General features: G+C 43.7%; 1 protein-coding gene across 1 annotated transcript in view; it reads right to left on the minus strand.

Annotated features, from left to right (window-relative positions):
• LOC122539786 (plexin domain-containing protein 1-like) overlaps positions 1 to 20,863 on the minus strand; it is a 276,760-nt gene that overhangs the window by 195,052 nt on the left and 60,845 nt on the right. Inside the window, exon 2 of the mRNA XM_043674842.1 lies at positions 20,653 to 20,843. Coding sequence (XP_043530777.1) covers positions 20,653 to 20,843 — 191 coding nt within the window. The remainder of the gene's footprint in view (positions 1 to 20,652; positions 20,844 to 20,863) is intronic.

Here is a 20,863-nt window from a genome sequence, read left to right on the forward strand (position 1 = left end):
TTCAGCCCAGCAAGTCCACACCAACCCCCAAAGAGCAACTAATCTATAATTACCCTGACTAATGCACCTGACCTACACACCCTTGAACATTATGGGCAAGTTAGCACAGCCAATTCACCTAACCTACACATTTTTGGACTGGGGGAGGAAACCCACACAGACACAAGGAGAACATGCAAACTCCACACAGACGGTCACCCAAGGCGGGTATTGAACCCAGGTCCCTAGCACTGTGAGGCAACAATGCTAACCACTGAGCCACCATGCCAAGTTGGTTAGCTTGGTTGGCTGGACAGCTGGTTTGTGAGGCAGACTGACAGCAACATTATGGGTTTGATTCCTGCACCAGCTGAGGTCACTATGAAATTCCCAGCTGCTTGACCTTGCCTCTCACCTGGAGATATGGCAACTCTCAGGTTAAATCTGCCCTGAGTTGTGTCTCTTTCTAATGAGAGAGTGGTCCCGTCTCTGGATTTTGGCTGCCTCTGTTACTATAACTTCACTTTTGGACAATAGCACAAAAATCAAAGTGATAATAAGATCAGTTGACTTTACCTTCACCCCTGAGCCCTGCGCTCAAACACACCTTCACCCTAACTGCCACACTCTCATAGATCTCCATCCTGGCACTCATCACTGTCACCCGAGTGAGCTCTTTTGTTTCCAGCGAATCATTAGAAAAGGGAATCCCAGCTCCTGCTTCTCCCTCTCGGTTGGTAAAACACTGAGGCTCGGTACCCCACCTCTCTCTCAGTCCTGTGACCTATTTGTAAACTACAGGTGATGTCTGTACAAGGGATATTTCTGATCAGATCACTTTACCAAAAGAGTCAATTGTGGAGAAGGAATTGTGACAAAAAGACTGCAGATACTGAAATCCAAGGTGGACAGGCAGGAGGCTGGAAGAACACAGCAAGCCAGGCAGCATCAGGAGGTGCAGAAGTCAACGTTTCAGGTATAACCCCTTCTTCAGGACACTTGAAACATTGATTTCTCTACCTTCCGATGCTGCCTGGCTTGCTGTGTTATTCCAGCCTCCTGTCTGTCTACTAGAGAAGGGATTGTGGCAGCTAAGGGTGAGCTCTTGATCACTGCAGAAACAGAGGGGTTTGTGGAAGAAAACAGAACCCAGGAACAAGGCTGATACCATGGATGTCGAAAAGTGTGGCACCGAAAAGCACAGCAGGTCAGGCAGCATCCAAGGACCAGGAGAGTCGACATTCTTAATGAAGGGCTTATGCCTGAAACATCGACTCTCCTGCTCCTCGGATGCAGCCTGACCTGCTGTGCTTTTCCAGCATCATACTTTTCGACACTGACTCTTCAACATCTGCAGTCCTCACTTTTTCCCTGATACCATGGATGGCAGGACTGTTCTATATGGAGAGATTGGTTTAACTGGACCTGGGAGTCTAGAAGGATGAGAGAGGGTCTGATTGAAATGGATACGTTTGTACCAGGGCTGGACAGAATAGATACAGGGAAGACATCTTCCCCGGTTAGGGAATGTCGAACAAGGGGACAGGGTCTCAGGATACAGGATAGGTCAATTAGGCCCGAGATGAGGAAACATTTCTTCACTCAAAGGGGTCGTGAATCTGTGAAATTCTCTACTACAGATAGCTGTGAAGGCTGGGTTATTGAATGTGTTCAAGGAAGTGAGATTATATTTTAGATTTTAAAGACATCAGTGGTGTGTGGAGAAAGCAGGAATTTGGCATTGAGATACACGATCGGCCATAATCATATTGAATGATAGAGCAGGCTTGAAGGGTCGAATGGCCTACTCTTGCTCCTAGTTTCTCCACTGAACACAGGAAAAATGTGCCAGAGTAGACCCTTTGTCCTTCTGAACCTGGCCCATCACCAGGAGAATAATCCATTTAGCTCAGAGGCCCCTTTTGTTACTGGATGTTGCTACACAACAGTAACACACATGGGACGGGCAAGGTCTGGAACTTCTGCAGCTCTTCAAAGGCATTTTAATTGTATGTGCCCCGACTGGAACAATATTCCCGGCCCAGTACCTCCAAAAACAATGCTCCTCATTTCTTGTAATCTTGATTGGGACCACTTAGCAATTGTGAGTCTCTCACACATGTGCTTGTGGTTAGGCCGTGGTGTTTATAAGCTGCTCTTGTAAATCTGTGGTCTGTTTCAAAGATTTCCATCACTGGCATGCTGCTTTCCATAATTGCTAACATACTTTTTTGTTTTGACTTATTTAGAATAGCCATTGAACGTGTCAGCCAATTGGCACTGCTAGGAAGGTGAGATGGTTTTGTGCAGTCTTTCTAGTCTTGACATGCCACTTGTAACACTGGCAGCAATTCAAGTCACCCAACCATGCCAGGATGGCAAGTATTCTTTGTACATCCATAGCTCACTGGGTACTATACGAACCTTCACTTAGAATCCATACCTTCTGACTCACTCAACAACTTATATTTACATAACACCTACATCATAAGAACGCTCCATCCCAAGAGATCTCAAACAGGATTAGTCAGACAAAGATTAATTCTTTTCCAAAGACTGGAAATTACAGTGTGCAGGTCTCAGTGTTCACCCCTGACTTGCAAAGTTTAAATCTTGGCCCAATGTCTGGAGACTCGTTTCTGATATGGTCCTGCACCCTTGCACAGGTTACAAGGGGAGACCTGACCAGAAGTTCACTGTTTTCTTGACTGTAGGCTCATGTCTTGTTCACACCCTCTCCAGTTATCTGAGATCACAGTGTTCAAAGTTTGTGAGAAGATTTGTAGCTCGGGTGCTCGTTGCTGTGGTTCTGTTCGCCGAGCTGGAAGTTTTTGTTGCAAACGTTTCGTCCCCTGTCTAGGTGACATCCTCAGTGCTTGGGAGCCTCCTGTGAAGCGCTTCTGTGGTGTTTCCTCCGGCATTTATAGTGGTCTGTCCCTGCCGCTTCCGGTTGTCAGTTTCAGCTGTCCGCTGTAGTGGCTGGTATATTGGGTCCAGGTCTATGTGTTTGTTGATGGAGTTTGTGGATGAGTGCCATGCCTCTAGGAATTCCCTGGCTGTTCTTTGTTTTGCTTGCCCTATAATGGTAGTGTTGTCCCAGTCAAATTCATGTTGCTTGTCGTCTGCGTGTGTGGCTACTAGGGATAGCTGGTCGTGTCGTTTCGTGGCTAGTTGATGTTCGTGGATGCGGATTGTTAGCTGTCTTCCTGTTTGTAGTGTACAAAATCCCATGCAAGGACTGCACAAAACACTATATAGGACAATCATATGAGCGCTTGGTACTCATCCACAAACTCCATCAACAAACACATAGACCTGGACCCAATATACCAGCCACTACAGCGGACAGCTGAAACTGACAACCGGAAGCGGCAGGGACAGGCCACTATAAATGCCGGAGGAAACACCACAGAAGCGCTTCACAGGAGGCTCCCAAGCACTGAGGATGTCGCCTAGACAGGGGACGAAACGCTTGCAACAAAAACTTCCAGCTCGGCGAACAGAATCACAGTGTATACCTCAATCGAGTATATGAGAGGACCACATTTTTCAACTCAGCATAAAGGTCACCTCTCCTTTTCCAGCAAGAAGTGCTTTGCGTGCATTAGGAGACAGTCAACTTTTCATCACTGAAATGCATTTGTACTCACCTTACATGTCAGTGCATGGGATCGACCAGATAATCTGGGTCCTGTAGTCAAGGGAAATTAAGACGCCTATGCAGAGAGAGCACTCAAGATGAAGAACAAATGAAGGTGGATCCTCCAGAAACAAGAGTGAGGTTCAAAGCTAGCTTCAAGCTTGAAATGGCAATATTTGTTAACTTGTGGGTGGCACGTTGGCACAGTGGTTAGCACTGTTGCCTCACAGCGCCAGAGGCCTTGGTTCAGTCCCCGCCTCAGGCAACTGACTGTGTGCAGTTTGCACATTCTCCCCGTGTCTGCGTGGGTTTCCTCTGGGTGCTCTGGTTTCCTCCCACAGTCCAAAAATGTGCAGGTCAGGTGAATTAGCCATGCTAAATTGCCCATAGTGTTAGGTGAAGGGGTAAGTGTAGAGGAATGGGTCTGGGTGGGTTGCTCTTCAGAGGGTCGGTGTGAACTTGTTGGGCCGAAGGGCCTGTTTCCACACTGTAAGTAATCTAATCTAATTTGAAAACTGTAGTGAGGAGTAATGGGTTTGGTGAGTTTTTGTAGAGAGAAGATTCCGCATCTGAAAAGCCAATCTAGTCCAAAGTGGGATCCTTATGAAAAAGACATAGAAGTGACTCAGAAAGGATTCAATAAATTCTTTGCCTCAGATGCCAAAGTATTTTATGCTTTTGAGATATTTTGTTTGTGCTTCAAATGTACTCTTGAAGAATGAATTCATTGAATAAAGTGTGTCATATTGATCGGATTTGAATCACCAGTGCTTTATTTTCTCACATTTCAAAATGATGTGACGTATACTAACACCAGCACTTCACATTCTAAATTTTTTTGTACAATTCCACCCTGATGTTTGAAGGTTTCAAAATTCAACACATATGCCCTACTCCATTGTGAAGCAGGTGGGATATATAACACTGCCTGTCATAATTAGCACATCCATAGCAACAACTAGTCTTTCCTGAGGATCACTGAGATGTGGAGAATATCTTCTTCATCCCTCCTTCTCTCTTCTAAGAGTTCTTGTTCCTTGGACAACTTCACTTGATTTGGCCAACACTCAACGTCTACAAAGAGATATCTCAAAAACGAGTGGGTGCTCTAGCTGATGTTTTCCATGTCCAACTCTGTTTAATGGACCATATCAATTTGTTGAATTCTGTAGCAAGAGATTTTAAAAAGTTTACAAGGCTTTTATTTTAAATTTATAGCTTAGCACAAAACCAGTTTTCACTTTTTCCTCCTGAACCCTTTCCCTCTTTAGAATCTAACTTCCCACTGAGAAATGACCTGGTTCTTGATAATTTCCAATCAATCAGTGCAGAGATGTTCCAATGTTGAGGGCGGCATGGTAGCTCAGTGGTTAGCACTGCTGCTTCACAGCACCAGGGACTGGTTTGGTTTCACCCTTGGGCGACTGTCTGTTTGGAGTTCTCCGTGATTTTCTCTGGCTTTTCCAGTGTCCACAGATGTGCAGGTTAGATGGATTGGCCATGCTAAATTTCCCTAAGTGTCCAGGGGTATTCAAACTAGCTAAATTAGCCAAGGGAAATTCAGGGTTACATAGAGCAGGTAGGAGTGTGGGCCTGGGAGGGATGTTCTTCAGAGGGTCACGGTGGACTTTAGATTAAATTCCCCACAGTATAGAAACAGGCCATGTGGTCCAACAAGTCTACACCAGACCCATTCCCCTACCCTATATTTACTCCTGAATAATACACCTAACACTATGGACAATTTAGCATGACCAATTCACCTGACCTGAACATCTTTTGGATTGTGGGAGGAAACCAGAGCAGCCTGAGGAAACCAACACAGACACGGGGAGAATGTGCAAACTCCACACAGACAGTTGCCCGAGGCGGGAATCAAACCTAGGTCCCTGGCACTGTGAGGCAGCAGGACTTATTGGGCCAAATGGCCTGCTTCCACACTGTAGGGATTCTATGAATACATAATTCTGGAGTAGGTGAGACTTGAATACAGGAGTCCTGGCTCAGAGGTAGGGGCACTACCACTGTTCCACAAGAACCCTCTAAGGACCCAGTTCTTAGCTATTTCTCATCAGCCTTTTCGGGGATTAGATTAGATTCCTTACAGTGTGGAAACAGGCCATTTGGCCCAACAAGTGCACACTGACCCTCCGAAGAGTAACCCACCCAAATCCATTTCCCCTCTGACTAGTGCACCTAACATTATGGGCAATTTAGCATGACCTGCACATCTTTGGACTGTGGGAGGAAATTGGAGCACCCAGAAGAAACCCACACAGACATGGGAAGAACATGCAAACTCCACATTGACAGTTTCCCCGGGCTGGAATCGAACCCGGGTCCCTGGCGCTGTGAGGCGCCACCCGAAATGCAATGACACATCTCTGGAGCAGATGGGACTTGAACCTGGGCTTCTGAGTAGGGACATTACTACTGTAAAAGGACCTAGTTGTTCCTTTTTCCTTTTTCTTCTTTACAAGATCAGACAGACCATATTCCGAGGCCATATTCCCCTGTTACTCTTATGAAGATGTTAGTAGTTGTTGATTTACAATAGTACTTTGAAAATCAAAAAAAAAGGCAAAAGTATTATTAGTAATTATATTTCTTCCTAATGATAATTTTTTTCAAAGAAAATATGATGGTATGTCATATGATCTTTTGAGAATAACCAATTTCTGATAAAATAATAAGGAGCCAGTTCTGTTTTATTACCAAACACATCTGAATGGCTTTTTTCCCACCATTACGTTGCTTGTGGTATTTTTCACCTGTTATCCACCATTACTGAATCACCCAGGTCTCCAATTAATCAAATTCTATTCAATGTCCAGAAAGGGGAAGGTGGGGGGGCTAAGTCAAAGTGGAGGTGGAGGGGAAGATTAATCACTCCACCACTCTCCCCAGCGCCCACCTCTTTCTGAAGGCATCAAGAGCATTGACAGACATCTCGTGCCAACTGTCCATGGACACCCGGACAGAAACGTAGCTGCGGTGAGGGGCAGACAGTTGTAATGACCCCTGTAATGACCCCTTCCACAGCCTGCTGCCTGGATCTCTGCCTGTCTTCACCTGCCCCCACTTCACCACCCTGCCCCTGCCACCTCCTTTATCTGCAGCTCCCCCTACACCCACCCCCAGTCCCGAAGAAGGGTTATACCCGTAATGTCGACTTCTCCACCTCCTGGTGCTGCCTGGCTTGCCGTGTGTCTCTGAATCCTATTAATGGCCAACTTGGTCAGGACCAGGAGCAGGCCCATGAAGACACCCTCCAATCTGCCCATACTCCTCCACACTAGATGCTGAAAGATCAGGAGCATAGAGCTAAAGTGCAACCAAAAGCACAACAAAAGATTTCTCAAATAACTAAAAGAGAAGGACACAGCTCTTTAGTTTTTTTGTTGTCCAGAAGTGTGTTCTCTTACACACAACTGAATGTTTCTACCCCCAACACTGAATCACCCATGATATATTTCTACCATCAGAGAAGTACTTGTGTTTCTTGCATGCAAATCCTATCCAGGGCAATTCAAACCATCAAAGATAAAGGAGAGGAAGGCCCAGTTCGGATTTTTTTATATAAAGCCTACTCCACCTGGTATTCCCAGACAGATTCCCATCCAACCAGGCCGGAGTCAACTTCACTTCTGAGATGAGACAACATTGGGCGTGTTCAGACTAATATGGCTATTGGCAGGAGAAAGTGAGGACTGCAGATGCTGGAGATCAGAGTTGAAAAGTGTGGTGCTGGAAAAGCACAGCAGGTCAGGCAGCACCTGAGGAGCAGGAGAGTTGATATTTCAGGCATAGGGTCTTCATTAGGAATGAAAAAGGACTTATGGCCATGGGAAGGACCCAGTTCGCAGTTTCCTTATTAAATCAGCCAGTTCAGAGATGCTATTACCCACCTCTCGAGTAGTTAGTTCTTGAATCCAGGCCTTCATAGCTCAGAGGTAGGGACACTACCACTGTGCCACCAAGACCCTACCCCAGGGCACAGTTCTTATATTTTCTAATCAATCTGTTCAAAGAACCTCTGGAACAAGTGGGATCTGAACCCAGGTTCGCCCGGTTCAGAGAACAGTGGCACAGTGGTTAGCACAGTGCCAGAGACCCGAGTTCAATTCCCACCTCCGGCAACTGTCTGTGTGGAGTTTGCACATTCTCTGCGTGGGTTTCCTCTGACTGCTCCGGTTTCCTCCCACAGTCCAAAAATGTGCAGGTTAGGTGAATTGGCCATGCTAAATTGTCTGTAGTGTTAGGTGAAGGGGTAAATGTAGGGGAATGGGTCTGGGTGTGTTGCTCCTCTTCGGAGGGTCGGTCTGGACTTGTTGGGCCAAAGGGCCTGTTTCTACACTAAGTAATCTAATCTACCACTGCACCAGATGATCCCAAACTCTCTGAGAGAAGAAATTCCTCCTCATCTCAGTGTTAAACTGGTGTCCCTTTATTCTGAGACTATGCCCTCTGGTCCCAGACTCTCCCATGAGGGGAAATATCCTCTCAGCATTGACCTTGTCAAGCTCCTTAAGAATCCTCTGTGCTTCAATGAGATCATCTCCCATTCTTCTAAACTCCAATGAGTAGAGTCTGCAAGTGTACTTCTTTTTATGTAAAATTCTTTGAGTGCGTGATCATCCCAAAAGGCACCATACAAAAGCAAGCCTTTCTTTTACAGACAGTGCTTTGGTTTTAAGATAGGAGTGGGGGGCGCGGGGAGAGAGAGAGAGAGAGAGTGTGGAGCAGGAGGCAGTAGGAAAGAGCTTGGGTACTCCAAAACCATATCGAGAAAGATTTTGAAATGAATAGGGACAGACCAATACAAATCTCTCCACACCAGCCCAATTCTAGTCAGCTCACGATCAGCCTCAGAGATCATATATCGCAAACTGAGCACAAACCTCTCTTATTAAAATCTGGAACTAAACATTAGTTTTGGTAATGGCTGCTGATTACTGTAGAAGTCCATTTGGTTCACTAGTGTCCCCCTGGGAAGGAATTCTGTGACTGTACCCAGCCTGGTCAACTCCAGCCCCACATCAATTAATCTTAGCTGCCCTTGGAAGTGGCCCTGGAAAACACTGAATCCAAGTGTAATTACAGACGGCCACCAAATACTAGCCTTGCCAAAAACACCCATATCCCATGAAAGAATATCAAAAAGTCATATTTCCTGGAGAGTGTGGCTGTTGCTGTTCTTGCTTGCAGCCCTTCATTAGTCTGGATTGTCTAAACTGAACACAATATCCCAGGATTTACAGTGAAGAATTTCCTTCTAAATTATTTATTACATTGGAAGCAGGCAACAATTTTCTGGGGTTAAATCTGGTCAGAGCCACCTTAGTGCCTCCTTAATGGGAGCATTCGATCTCAGAGAGCAGAACAATGAAAGGATCAGACGTGGGCGCTTTTAGTCCCGAGCGATACATTTCAATTACTTATCCTAAGCAGCCAAAAGCCTACCTATTTCAATCTCACAACAGAGACAGATTTGCCAGTCCAACATAAATGGGAAATGCAGTGCCAATTGCTATAAATGTATCAAAATTTGCAACAGCAATTCCACTTGAGACCTTAAGATGCAGGAGCAGAAGTAGGTCATTCGGCCCATCGAGTCTGTTCCACAATTCCATGAGATCATGGTCTATCCAACAATCCTCTATTCCACTTTCCTGTCATTTCTCTTAATTCACTTACTGACTAACAATTTGTCTCCTCAACCTTGAATATTCTTAAAGTTGCAACCTTGACAGCCCCCTACAATAAAAAATTCCACAGAATTCACCATCCTCAGAGAAGTAAACCTCCTCATATGTTTCTTAAATGGGCAGCCCCTTACTCTGAGATTATACCCTCTGGTCCAAGACTCTCCCACAAGTGGTAACAACATCTCTACAACATCACATCAAATCACCTAAGAACCTTATATGTTTCAATAAAGTCACCTCTTATACTTCTAAACTCCAACAAATAATGGCCCAACCTACTCAACCTCTCCTCATTAGAAAATCTCACCATACTTGACCTCAACCTCATAAGCCTTCTCTGGATTGCCTACAATGACAGTATATCTTTTCTCAGATAACGAGATCAAAAGTGCTCAGCATTCTAGGTGTTAAAATATTAGGGGGTGATCTGATCAAGGGCTTCAAGATATTAACAGGAAAAGACAGGGTCACTAAAGATAAACTATTTCCACTGGTTAGGGATTCTAGAACTAGGGGCATAGTCTGAGAATTAGGACCAAACCGTTCAGGAGAGATGTTAAGAGGCGCTTCTACACACAAAGAGTGATATGTTGGCAGTGGCTGCAGGATCAGTTGTTAATTCTAAATCTGAGATAGATTTTAGTGTCATAGAGATGTACAGCATGGAAATAGACCCTTCGATCCAACCCGTCCATGCTGCCCCTCATAATTTTGTAAACCTCTATAAGGTCAACCCCCCCTCCCCCCTCAGTCTCCAATGCTCCAGGGAAAACAGCCCCAGCCTGTTCAGCCTCTCCCTATAGCTCAAATCCTCCAATCCTGGCAACATCCTTGTAAATGGGCCAAAGAAGGCATGTTGAGTTATGACAGAGATCAGCAAAGACCTCATTGGAATGGTAGAACAGACTTGAGGGAGTGAATGGCCTACTCCTGTTCCTCTGTGTGACTTGACTGGATACAACGTGCTTCAAAACATTCTGAAGTCTCAGGAAAAAGGCAGCATTGAAATGGCACTGATTTCTCCAGCAGTATCAGCTGCGTTAGATTAACTGCTAGTTAGAGAATTGTTCAGAGTGTTGTGTAAGGACTTCAGGACTCTGGGGAAACCTTGTGATGATGTCACAGAGCTGTAAATCACTGTGTATAAATAGAACAACATGGGCAGAGATAAAGCACACCAGCTAATTAGACTAGAGTACATTACTCTCTTGAAGATTCTCAAGAGCACATGGGCATGAACATATGTGGATTAGTCCATAATAATGTAACTATAAGATCAGAATGTTGTTTATCTATGATTCTCACATACAGCAGGATTTAGTGTTAGGGTTGACTAAATAATGTTACTTTGAAGTCTAAGTCTATTGACAGTTCTCGACTTTGCCTTCTCCAATCTGTCCTGAACCCAAACTCAGTGTGGCATCAAAAATCACCCAATAAATGACACAGCAAGACATTTTTTTCTCAATTTGAAGAAGTGTCACATCTGACTGATTGACCTCCCTCCGTTTAAAGCCCCTTCCCTTTGTTCTGATCAGCTCGTGATTTGTACCTTTGCTAACATCCATATTCACTAAAAGTTGCTTCCTTACCCTCGTCCTGCTGAGGGATTACAACTTTGTCCCATAGAAGAGTCAGCTGACTCGAAACATTAACTCTGCTTCTCTCTCTGTGGATGATGGGGAACCTGGTGAGTATTTTCAAGCATTAGGAAGTGCTCATGTCTTGGGCAGTGGCCCATTGGTGGAGCATTTCAATGAAAGATCGAAAAGTTCCTCAACCCAATGCTCATTAATGACTCTCAACATAAAATGACTGAAGGCCACTATAAATACTGGCTGGGCCAAATGGCCTGTTTCTATGCTATAAAGTAATCTTGTTCCATCCTTGACAAACTAATTCAGGGCCTTGTCTGAGTGAGTGCCACCCACCAAGAGATCAAATTTCATACTGGAGTCAGAGTCACAATAACAATATTGATTTCTATTGAACTGAACCACATGGGAAAACACTGCCAACATATTAGGAGACTTTATGACCTCCCAGCAAGAATCATAGTTCCTCAATTAGTACTGAAGAGAAATGGTTAAGTGAAAGGCCCCATTAGCAGTTCCATCCGAGGACCTGTTAAACCCAGCTTTGTTTTGGTTTGAAATCTGGAAAATGCACGACACATCAACTTATCAATTTCCACTGCTTTGCCTGAGAACTTAAAGCCTCTTAAATGTTGTCTTTACGAGTGAACGCGGAGGCCTGGATTTGCTATCAGAGGATTGGAGCCAGGAAAAGGAATTCAGTCTCTAATTGACGAAGGGAGATCAAACCCTTTGGAAAATGTGCATGTGCGTGTGTCATTTCAGCAATACGACACTGAAGCTGAAGGAAAATATTCCTTCCTACGATCCAACTCCATAGCCCACACAAGTTTGGTTACAGTTTTTTTCCATTGTTCCAGGCTGTACACATTTGTTCTGTTTTAACTGCGCCTAGCAACTATTGTCCTGTAACTGTACTTGCACAGCAGCAGAAACAGCAGCTGTAAGGACCTGCGAGAGTGAGAAACACACAGCGGTTCATGCCTCTTGCAATCTGCTCCCAATTGTAACTGTGGAGAAGTCATTAGCAGGTTGTGTTCAGTAGACTCTGTCTATCGGAGGAATTCTGTTTCAGATTCCGTCATACTCCAGCATTCTCCTTGAATATTAAAACTTCCTGATTTCCTGTTTGCACTTGTTTTTCTTCCAGTGATGCTCAACTCTGGCAAATATCAAATCTGGCACAGAGATACTACTCTTAATAACTGAGGGAGATGGCAGCATTGTGGAAATGTCACTGGATTATTAACCTAGAACCTCAAGATAATTAGATTAGATTATTAGATTACATTACAGTGTGGAAACAGGCCCTTCGGCCCAACAAGTCCACACCGACCCACCGAAGCGTAACCCACCCATACCCCTACATTTACCCCTTACCTAACACTACGGGCAATTTTAGCATGGCCAATTCACCTGACCTGCACATCTTTGGACTGCGGGAGGAAACCGGAGCACCCGGAGGAAACCCATGCAGACACGGGGAGAACGTGCAAACTCCACACCGTCAGTCACCTGAGGTGGGAATTGAACCCGGGTCTCTGGCGCTGTGAGGCAGCAGTGCTAACCACTGTGCCACCGTGCCACCCATAAGGGACATGGGTTGGAGTACAGCCATGATGGATGGTGAAACTTGAATTCAATAAAAATACGGGTTTTAAAAAGTTGGTCTAATGTTGACTATTATGGATTGGCGTAAAGGCCCACCTGGCTCACTAACATCATTTATGGAGAGAAATTTGACCTACATGTGGCTGCCTTCTGGTCAGTTAAGAATGGGCAATAAATGCAACACCTATACCCAATATACGAGTAAAAAAACTCACCATCTAGAATCCAAGCATCACAACAGTATGGAAGGCCATTCAGTTCATCAAGTTCATGCTGGCCCTCTGTAAGAGCAACTCACATTATCTGCCCATTCCTGCCTATTTGCTTCATGCCTTACCTTCTGGGATAAGTATGTTTTGTAGATCTTGATAAAATTCACATCAAATATACCCGGAAGCGGTGCATTTGAAATCCTTGCCACATGCTCCAAAGGAGTTTTTCCTCCTAACGCTATTCCTTCATTTATCTGTCTTCTTAAATCAGTGATCTCAATCCTTCTACCAACAGGAATGATTTCTCCTTATGTATTCTGTCCAGACCCTACATCGCATGAATGCCTATAACCTCTTGATCTCATTTTCTTCAAGGAATATTACCACAGCTTCTCCAATCTCTGACTTCATCCTTGCAACCATTCTCATGAATCTTTTCTGAACTCTCTCTAACACCTTTAGAGCATTTCTAAAGAGCAGTACCTTCACTCACTTCTAACCCCACCTTCTCCTGTTCTCTTGTTGTACATTTTGTTCATTTTAGTACTATTACCAATCTCTGCACTCAACCGAAACTTTGTCTCCCAATATTTTGTCACCGACCAGGTCAATAGTGCCTTCCTAATTACATTGCGGGTCTACCTACAGCACTGGTACAAGAAGGGGCACCATCTTGTGGACAATTATGGACAGGCAATAAATGTCAGCCCAGCCAGTGAAGCCATGTCCCACAAGAGAATTAAGAAAAGTTCTCCACAAATTGTCCTCAACAAATGTATTTTCTCAGCATAGGAAAGGTTTAGAGGGATATGCACCAAAGGCAAGCAAATGAGACAAGTTCCAGATCTTGGGGAAGACTTGCAACTCAGATTGTGGATCAGGTTGTCGGTCTGCTCACGGAGCTGGAAGGTTTGTTTTCAGATGTTTCGGCATCATTCTAGATAACATCGTCCGTGAGCCTCTGGTGAAACACTAGTGCTCTGTCCCGCTTTCTATTTATGTGTCCTGGTAAAAACAATGACTGCAGATGCTGGAAACCAGATTCTGGATTAGTGGTGATGGAAGAGCAGTTCAGGCAGCATCCGAGAAGCAGCGAAATCGACATTTTGGGCAAAAGCCCTTCATCAGGAACCATTTATGTGTCCTGGTTTGTTGAGGTGAGTGATATCATTTCCGGTTCTGTTTCAGAGACGTTGATAAATGGGGTCCAAATCTATGTGTTTATTGTTGGAGTTCTGGTTTGAATGCCAGTTCTCTCGGAATTCCGATCGTGTCTTCGTTTGGCCTGTAACAGGATGGATGCACTGTCTTGGCATTCAAACCGGAACTCCATTAATAAACATCTCGATTTGGACTCCATTTACCAAACTCTCAGAAACAGAATCGGAAATGATATCACTCACCTCAATGAACCAGACCATATAAATAGCAAGTGGACAGAGCACCAATGTTCCACCGGACGCTCAGTGATGTTACCTAGCAGGTTGACAAAACATATGAAAAAAAAACTCACCAACTCATCGAGCAAACTGACAACCTGGAACTAGCTCCATTTGGGAAACTAGGTTGGCATGGACGAGTTGGACCAAAAGGTCTGCTTCCTCGCTGTAAGACTCCAGGACTCTATCCCACACATGCTGAAAAGTGAGATTCCTTAAAACGATGTAAAAATCCTAGCAGCCAGCACCCATCTCTAGGTGTGAAATGCCCTCCTGGACATTCACTATGGTAGTCAGAATGTGCCGAGGCACTATGAGCTAACATTGACGTCTCCTGTCCGTAATTGCCCATAAGTAGATAGTGGTGCCCATTCTTGTACCACTGCTGTGGGTAGACCCACAATTTGATTAGAAAGGGACTATTGACCCAGTTACATCCAAGTGAAAAACAAAATGGCCGCTCATTGTCCACAATGGGAACTATTTGCAGATTCCCATAAAGAGGCTCAATTCTCTGTTTCTCCTGAGGTAGACGCACCAGCTGAAAACCAGGTCTATGGTTCCTAACAAAAACATAACTTATTCATAAAATGCATCAAACCACAGAGGTTTCAGTTCAAATTTGACATTGCCTAGAGTGCAAGTTTTTTCCATGCAGTGCATGGCATTCTAAGGATGTTTCCCCACACCTACAACTGCAACAATACAGGTCTGCGTTTCATGTGGTGCTGTTAGTCTGAGGAGCAGAACAGCAGGAGAACATCTTTGGCCCTTTTCCGTACAGTGCCTAACAAGTGATCCTTCAATGATTGGAAAGAAAATGATAAGATTTCAAAAATGATGACCAGGATGTGAAGCTAGGAAGGAAAATATTATCTGGTTCTGAGGAAGGGTCACTTGGCCTGAAATGTAAGTCTGATTTCTCCCCACAGATGATGCCAGACCTGCTGAACTTTTCCAGCAATTTGTGTTTTTGTTTCTGATTCACAGCATCTGCAGTTCTTTTGGATTTTAGAAATGACTCCATGTTCGATTGGTGAACTAGAGTTTCATTGCCTCTCTGATCTACTTTAGTTTGGTGTAGCTAAGAATCTAGAACAGCGACAATACTCACCTGCCATTCTGCTACAATTCACAGGGGTCTGATTTCTTCTTGATTTACCTTGTTGTCTCTCCTACCTCTTTGAAGCTTCCAGATGGCCTTTAACTCTTCATCTATTCCAACAATAAAACACTCAATATGGCCTGATGCAGTGCGACGATGAACATTATGGCCTGCGCACCACATCATCCTGACAATAAAATGACAAGTGGCTTCTCTAAACAAAGCAACTTTTGACAAATTATTTTCTTTCACGAAAACAGTATTCCCTCAACCCATTTCCTGTGTTATTTTATTAGCACTGAGCTGTTGAGATTTAAGAGTGACGGCAGCTTTTTTCACATTATAACAATCTGCTAAACCCACAGCCAAGTGAATGTACTTTAGGAAGCTCCGAGGAACTTCTGTTATCTGTTCTCCAATTATCCATCTCCCCAATTACCTGACAGAGCTTGTGCTGGATAAATTCTTTTGGAGAACATCTGCTTCACTAATCTCTTCTATATCTCAAAAATCATTCTTCTATATCTGACGTAAATTGACCACATAGTGCAAGAAAAGTTCACCTTAATTTATGCTTTTTGCTACTGTTGTACTTGTCTTCATTCCCTTGTCAAAGTAGTTGATGTACAACAAAGATCAGATTCTTAATAATTCACCTAGGGGATTCCCTTCAATTAATCATCAAATTGTTGCTATGTAGCAGTGGTGGTGGGAAGGGATTTGGTGACAGATAGGAGAGAGCTGTTTTTACAAAATCTCCTAATTTGTGTTTTATGTACCTTTGGAAATTTGTGATTATGAGCCATAAATTTGTTCAGATCCCGAGAAACTCAGCATACAAGCATCGGTGGAACTGTACCATTGAAATTTGACCTGTCCTATCTGTCCATTTTCCTTCCCACCTCTCCACCCTCCCCAGCGACCTATCACCACCACCACCCCACCTGCATCCATCACCTTTCCAGCTATCTTGCCCCAGCCCCAACACACACACACACACACACACACACACCTGATGAAGGGCTTACGCCCGAAATATCAACTCTCCTGTTCCTCGGATGCTGCCTGACCTACTGTGCTTTTTCAGCACTACGCTTTTTGTAGCATCTGCAGTCCTTCACTTTCTCCAAGAGTTGAGGTACCAGAATTTGGGAGAAAAGTTTTATTTCCAGAATACTGCCTGATGGATAAACATTTCAATGGCAGTCTGATGACCCTAGTAGCAGATATCCTGGCTGAGAGACAGGCGAGATACTAGAGGTAGGGAAAGTATTCTAATTGATCATTCACAGCATTGGTAGCTACCACTGTCCATCCCCTACATCAGACAAATCAAGAAGGATTAAAACCCCAAAGGAATGCAGAAATCAGAAACAAAAGCAAAAATTGCTGAGAAAACTTAGCATGTCTGTGGAGAGAAAGCAGAGTTAATATTTCCAGTCCAGTGACCCTTCTCCAGAGTATAAACCCTGCATTCCAGAAGGAACTGTTACTTATAAAGCACCTTTCACAATCTTAGTATGCCCGAAGCACTTTACATCCATGAAGTAACTAATGAAGTGCAGTCAATGTTGTAATGTAGGAAACACAGCAACCAATTTGCACATTGAGAGATTCCACAATTAGGCAAAGGATGACAAGATCACCTGCTTCAGTGATACTGCTTGAGGGGAACTTGGTCAGGACACTGGAGAGAATACTCATACTTCTCCAAGTTAGTGCTCTGGGATCTTTTATCTCCTCCTGAGAAGATCGATGGGGACTTTCTTGAGCATCTCATTCAAAAGATTGCACACCTGACATAGAAGACCACTCTCAGCAGAGTATCCACCGAGATTTTACACTCAACTCCGTTTAGTGCCACTTGAACCCTCAACTTTCTGGTTCAAAGATAAGAATGTGACTGGATAGTATTTAGATGCACCTGTGACTCCAAGGCATACAAGGTTGTCGACCAAGTGCTGGAAAATGGGATTAGAATAGTTAGGTCGTTATTTTCGACCAGCATAGACTTGATGGTCTGAAGGGCTGTTTCCTCTGCTGGATATCTCTATGGGCATGACTATGATGAAGACACAGCTGAGACCATAGCAGCAGTAATACCGGGATCAAACACAAGGGTGCAATGTATAAAATACACCAGACTAGCTCAGGCAAAACTTTTCATGTTAGTTTCCTGTTCTGAAATTTTATTTCTTTATTTTTCTAATTTATTGCTATGATTTTGTACTTTTGAACTTCTGTAATGCTGGACTTTTTATTTCTTTTTTTTATAATTTTCTTTTCCTAAGAGTTTGTACTCAAGGATCTGTACCAAGATATTTTGCTACCGAAGATGGCACCATAAGTGGCAACTTGTAAACACTTCACTGTATTTATGTGAGTATAAGTGACAATAAAGCTGATGCAATTCAATTTGATTCAATACTTTGGCATTTCCATCTTCTCTTATTTAGTTGGATTATGGGAGGTGCTTATTTTGGGAAACTGGGATTTTTAGTCTTTCATCTATTTGGCCAGAGCCTATGAGGAGTGAGAGGTACTGAAGGGGTGCGGCCACTTGCTAGGATTATCACTTCACCAAACCAGGCATGAAGAGCTCCTCTTGGGTCAAGTCAGCACTCCTCCTTCCAAGTTAACAGGCTGCATGCTCAAATCTCAGGAGTGGCACAAAGTTAGGTTGATACTTCAGTGCAGTCCTTAGGCAATATTGTACTGTCTGAAGTCTCCTTTCAGATGAGCAATTAAACTGATGTCCCTCTATGCCCTCCAAGGTGAAAGCAAAACATTCTGGCATCTTGGACAAAATTTATCCCTCAGCCTACATCATCTAAGTAAGATGATCGCAATTGCATTGCTGTTTGTGGAAGCTTGCTTTGCATAAAATGGCTGCAACATGCCCTAATTTATAAAGTGGCTGAATTTTAGAAGGTTTTAATTGACATCCTAAGGTAATGAAAGACTGTATATAAATGCAAATTCTCTCTCTTTAACTCACAACAAGACTTCCTAGAATCTTTAATTGGATGGGGAACAGATAAACTGTGAAAACAGTGACTGACTTCAGGGTATTTAGAAAGCATTACACCTGACATCCCAAAATTTATTTGGAAAATTCTTGACACTTCATTATGTTGCTTTTCCAGAACACTAGTTATTTACTTTATCTCTGGGTGTTTTCTGAAGAAGTTTGGCTAAAAATTCAATTTAACTAAAGGCCCATTGCAAGGAATTGTCAGTGTTTTCAAAATGTTGTATTCCATTTCTCTGTCACATTTAACAACACCAAGCCTGCACATTTTGGTGTCTATCACTTTTGATGTTAAAACCCTCATCAGCCAGGGCTGGGGTGGGAGGAGAAATCACTGTCTGGTGCTGCTTCTCCTGTTCTGGGTATTCTTCCACTACACCCTCTATTTTTAACTGACGTCATCTTCTGTCAAATATCTTCCTAATAAGGCTTGGATCCTACAGAATAGAAGGAGGTCATTGGGTCTTCAAGAGAGTTCCAGTCAGTCCGACTACTGACCAACCTCCCCCACCTGTAATTTCCCTTTTATTATCTCCATGTACTATTCCGGTTTCCTTTAGGACATTAATTGAAGCTATATCCACCTCAAGGTCAGAGGGAGCATCCATTCCAACTCCTAAGCACTCTTTCTGTGAAGGGTTTTCCTTGGGTTACCTCTGATTATTTTGCCAATCAACAAATGCAGGTATCGAGAGTGGTGCTGGAAAAGCAGAGCAGGCCATGTAGCATCCGAGGAGCAGGAGAATCAACGTTTCGGACAAAATGAAGGGCTTTTGCCCAAAATGTTGATTCGCCTGCTCCTCAGATACTACCTGACCTGCTGTGCATTTCCAGCACCACACTCTCGACTCTAATCTCCAGCGTCTGCGGTCCTCTCTTTTGCCAACATATGTAGGTGTGTCAGCTGAACGTCAATCCTTCTGTTATTGGAACAGCTTCTTTTTATTCATTCCTGGGATGTGATTGTCACTGTCTAAACCAGCATTTATTTCCCACTCCTAATTGCCCCAGAGAGGCAGTTAAGAGTTAACCACATCATTGTGGGTCTCGAGTCACATGCAGCTCGGACCAGGTAAGGATGGCAGTTTCCTTCCCTCAAGGGGATTGGTGAACCAGATGAGTTTTTCCAACAATCAACAATGGCTTCATGGTGCTAATTTTAGTGGATTCAACTTCCGCCATCTGCCATGGGAAATTTGGACCTGTGTCCCCAGAACATTACCTGGGTCTCTGGATTAATAGTCCAGCGTTGATACCACAAGGCTATCGTTTTCCCACCTTAGTCTATCTAACATCTTCATAATTTTCTAGATTCCATCAAGTCTCCTCTGGTTTCTGGAGTACAATCTCAGCATCTCTGCAATCTCTCAACCCCAGGACTGTTCTAGTACATTTCTTCATATCCTTCTGGGGTCCAGAGTTAGAAGCCACAGACACAGTGGAGTTGAACTTTTTTTCTATAATTCCAGCAAAAAATCTCTGCATTTGTATTCTATGCCTCTGCTTGTAAATATCATCAAAATTGGAGGTTTTGATATGATACATCTTACAACCATTGCACTATCAGACTGTTGCACACAATGTGCTTACACAGCATTTGCAAACACCATTCTGTGTCTATTATTATTTTTCTGATGGTTTTTCCTAAAATGTTCTTAAATGTTAGTTTTTGATTTTCAGGGACTACATTTCATTCTTACTAACTCAGTTATTAAGTGCTGCAGTCACACAGTAACAAACCTTCTACATTTTTGATCGTGTAAGTGGTGTTTGGACACACAAATGAGAAGAATTAGAAGATTGCGGTTTTTTTTGGTTAAGCAAATGTATTGAGGGGTATGGACCAACAGAGTTAGGGCACAGGCCAGCGATGATCCCACTGAACGGCAGAAGAGGCTCAAGGGGCTGAATGGCCTGATTCTGAAGAAATTTGCTCCTAACAGTTGTCTTTAAGTTGACCGTGCTGTGGAGCTCCCTACCCAAGCTATTCAATGTCTCCCCTTTCTCTCGATATTCCTTAACATGTTACTGAAAACCTATCTCTCAGATCATGCATGGGAACACCATCACCTGCAAGCTCACAGTCCATCCTGCAGTGATTTCTTTTCCAGATGAAAAGGCCACAGACTGTTCAATCTTTCCTGATACATATAACTTCTTAATTCTGGCATTGTTCATCAGATCATTTTGCACTTTTTCCAATACTTATAAAATAGTGACGACTGCAGACATGTGCAGGACTCAAAGTGCAATCTAACCAAGGTATAATATAAGGTCCATATAACATCGCTCCTATTCAATTTCAGATGATGTTACAAAGAAATCCACTGACCACAATTTGGGTTCCATTGTCTGGCAAGGTGTCAATGGCAAGGCTGGCCCCAACTAAATCCAGGCTCAGGCGGTCTCCTTCAGTCTCCAACGTTTTGATGGAGTCGATATTGACAGGAGCACCACGCTTCCAGCGCTGGCCTTTCGGGTTCACACCCACCGTGCTTCCAGTCGGTAGTTGGTAAGTGAAATCTGTTCAATTGTACAAAAGA

The sequence above is a fragment of the Chiloscyllium plagiosum genome, chromosome 33 (genome assembly GCF_004010195.1).
Source record: "Chiloscyllium plagiosum isolate BGI_BamShark_2017 chromosome 33, ASM401019v2, whole genome shotgun sequence".
Lineage (NCBI taxonomy): Eukaryota > Metazoa > Chordata > Chondrichthyes > Orectolobiformes > Hemiscylliidae > Chiloscyllium > Chiloscyllium plagiosum.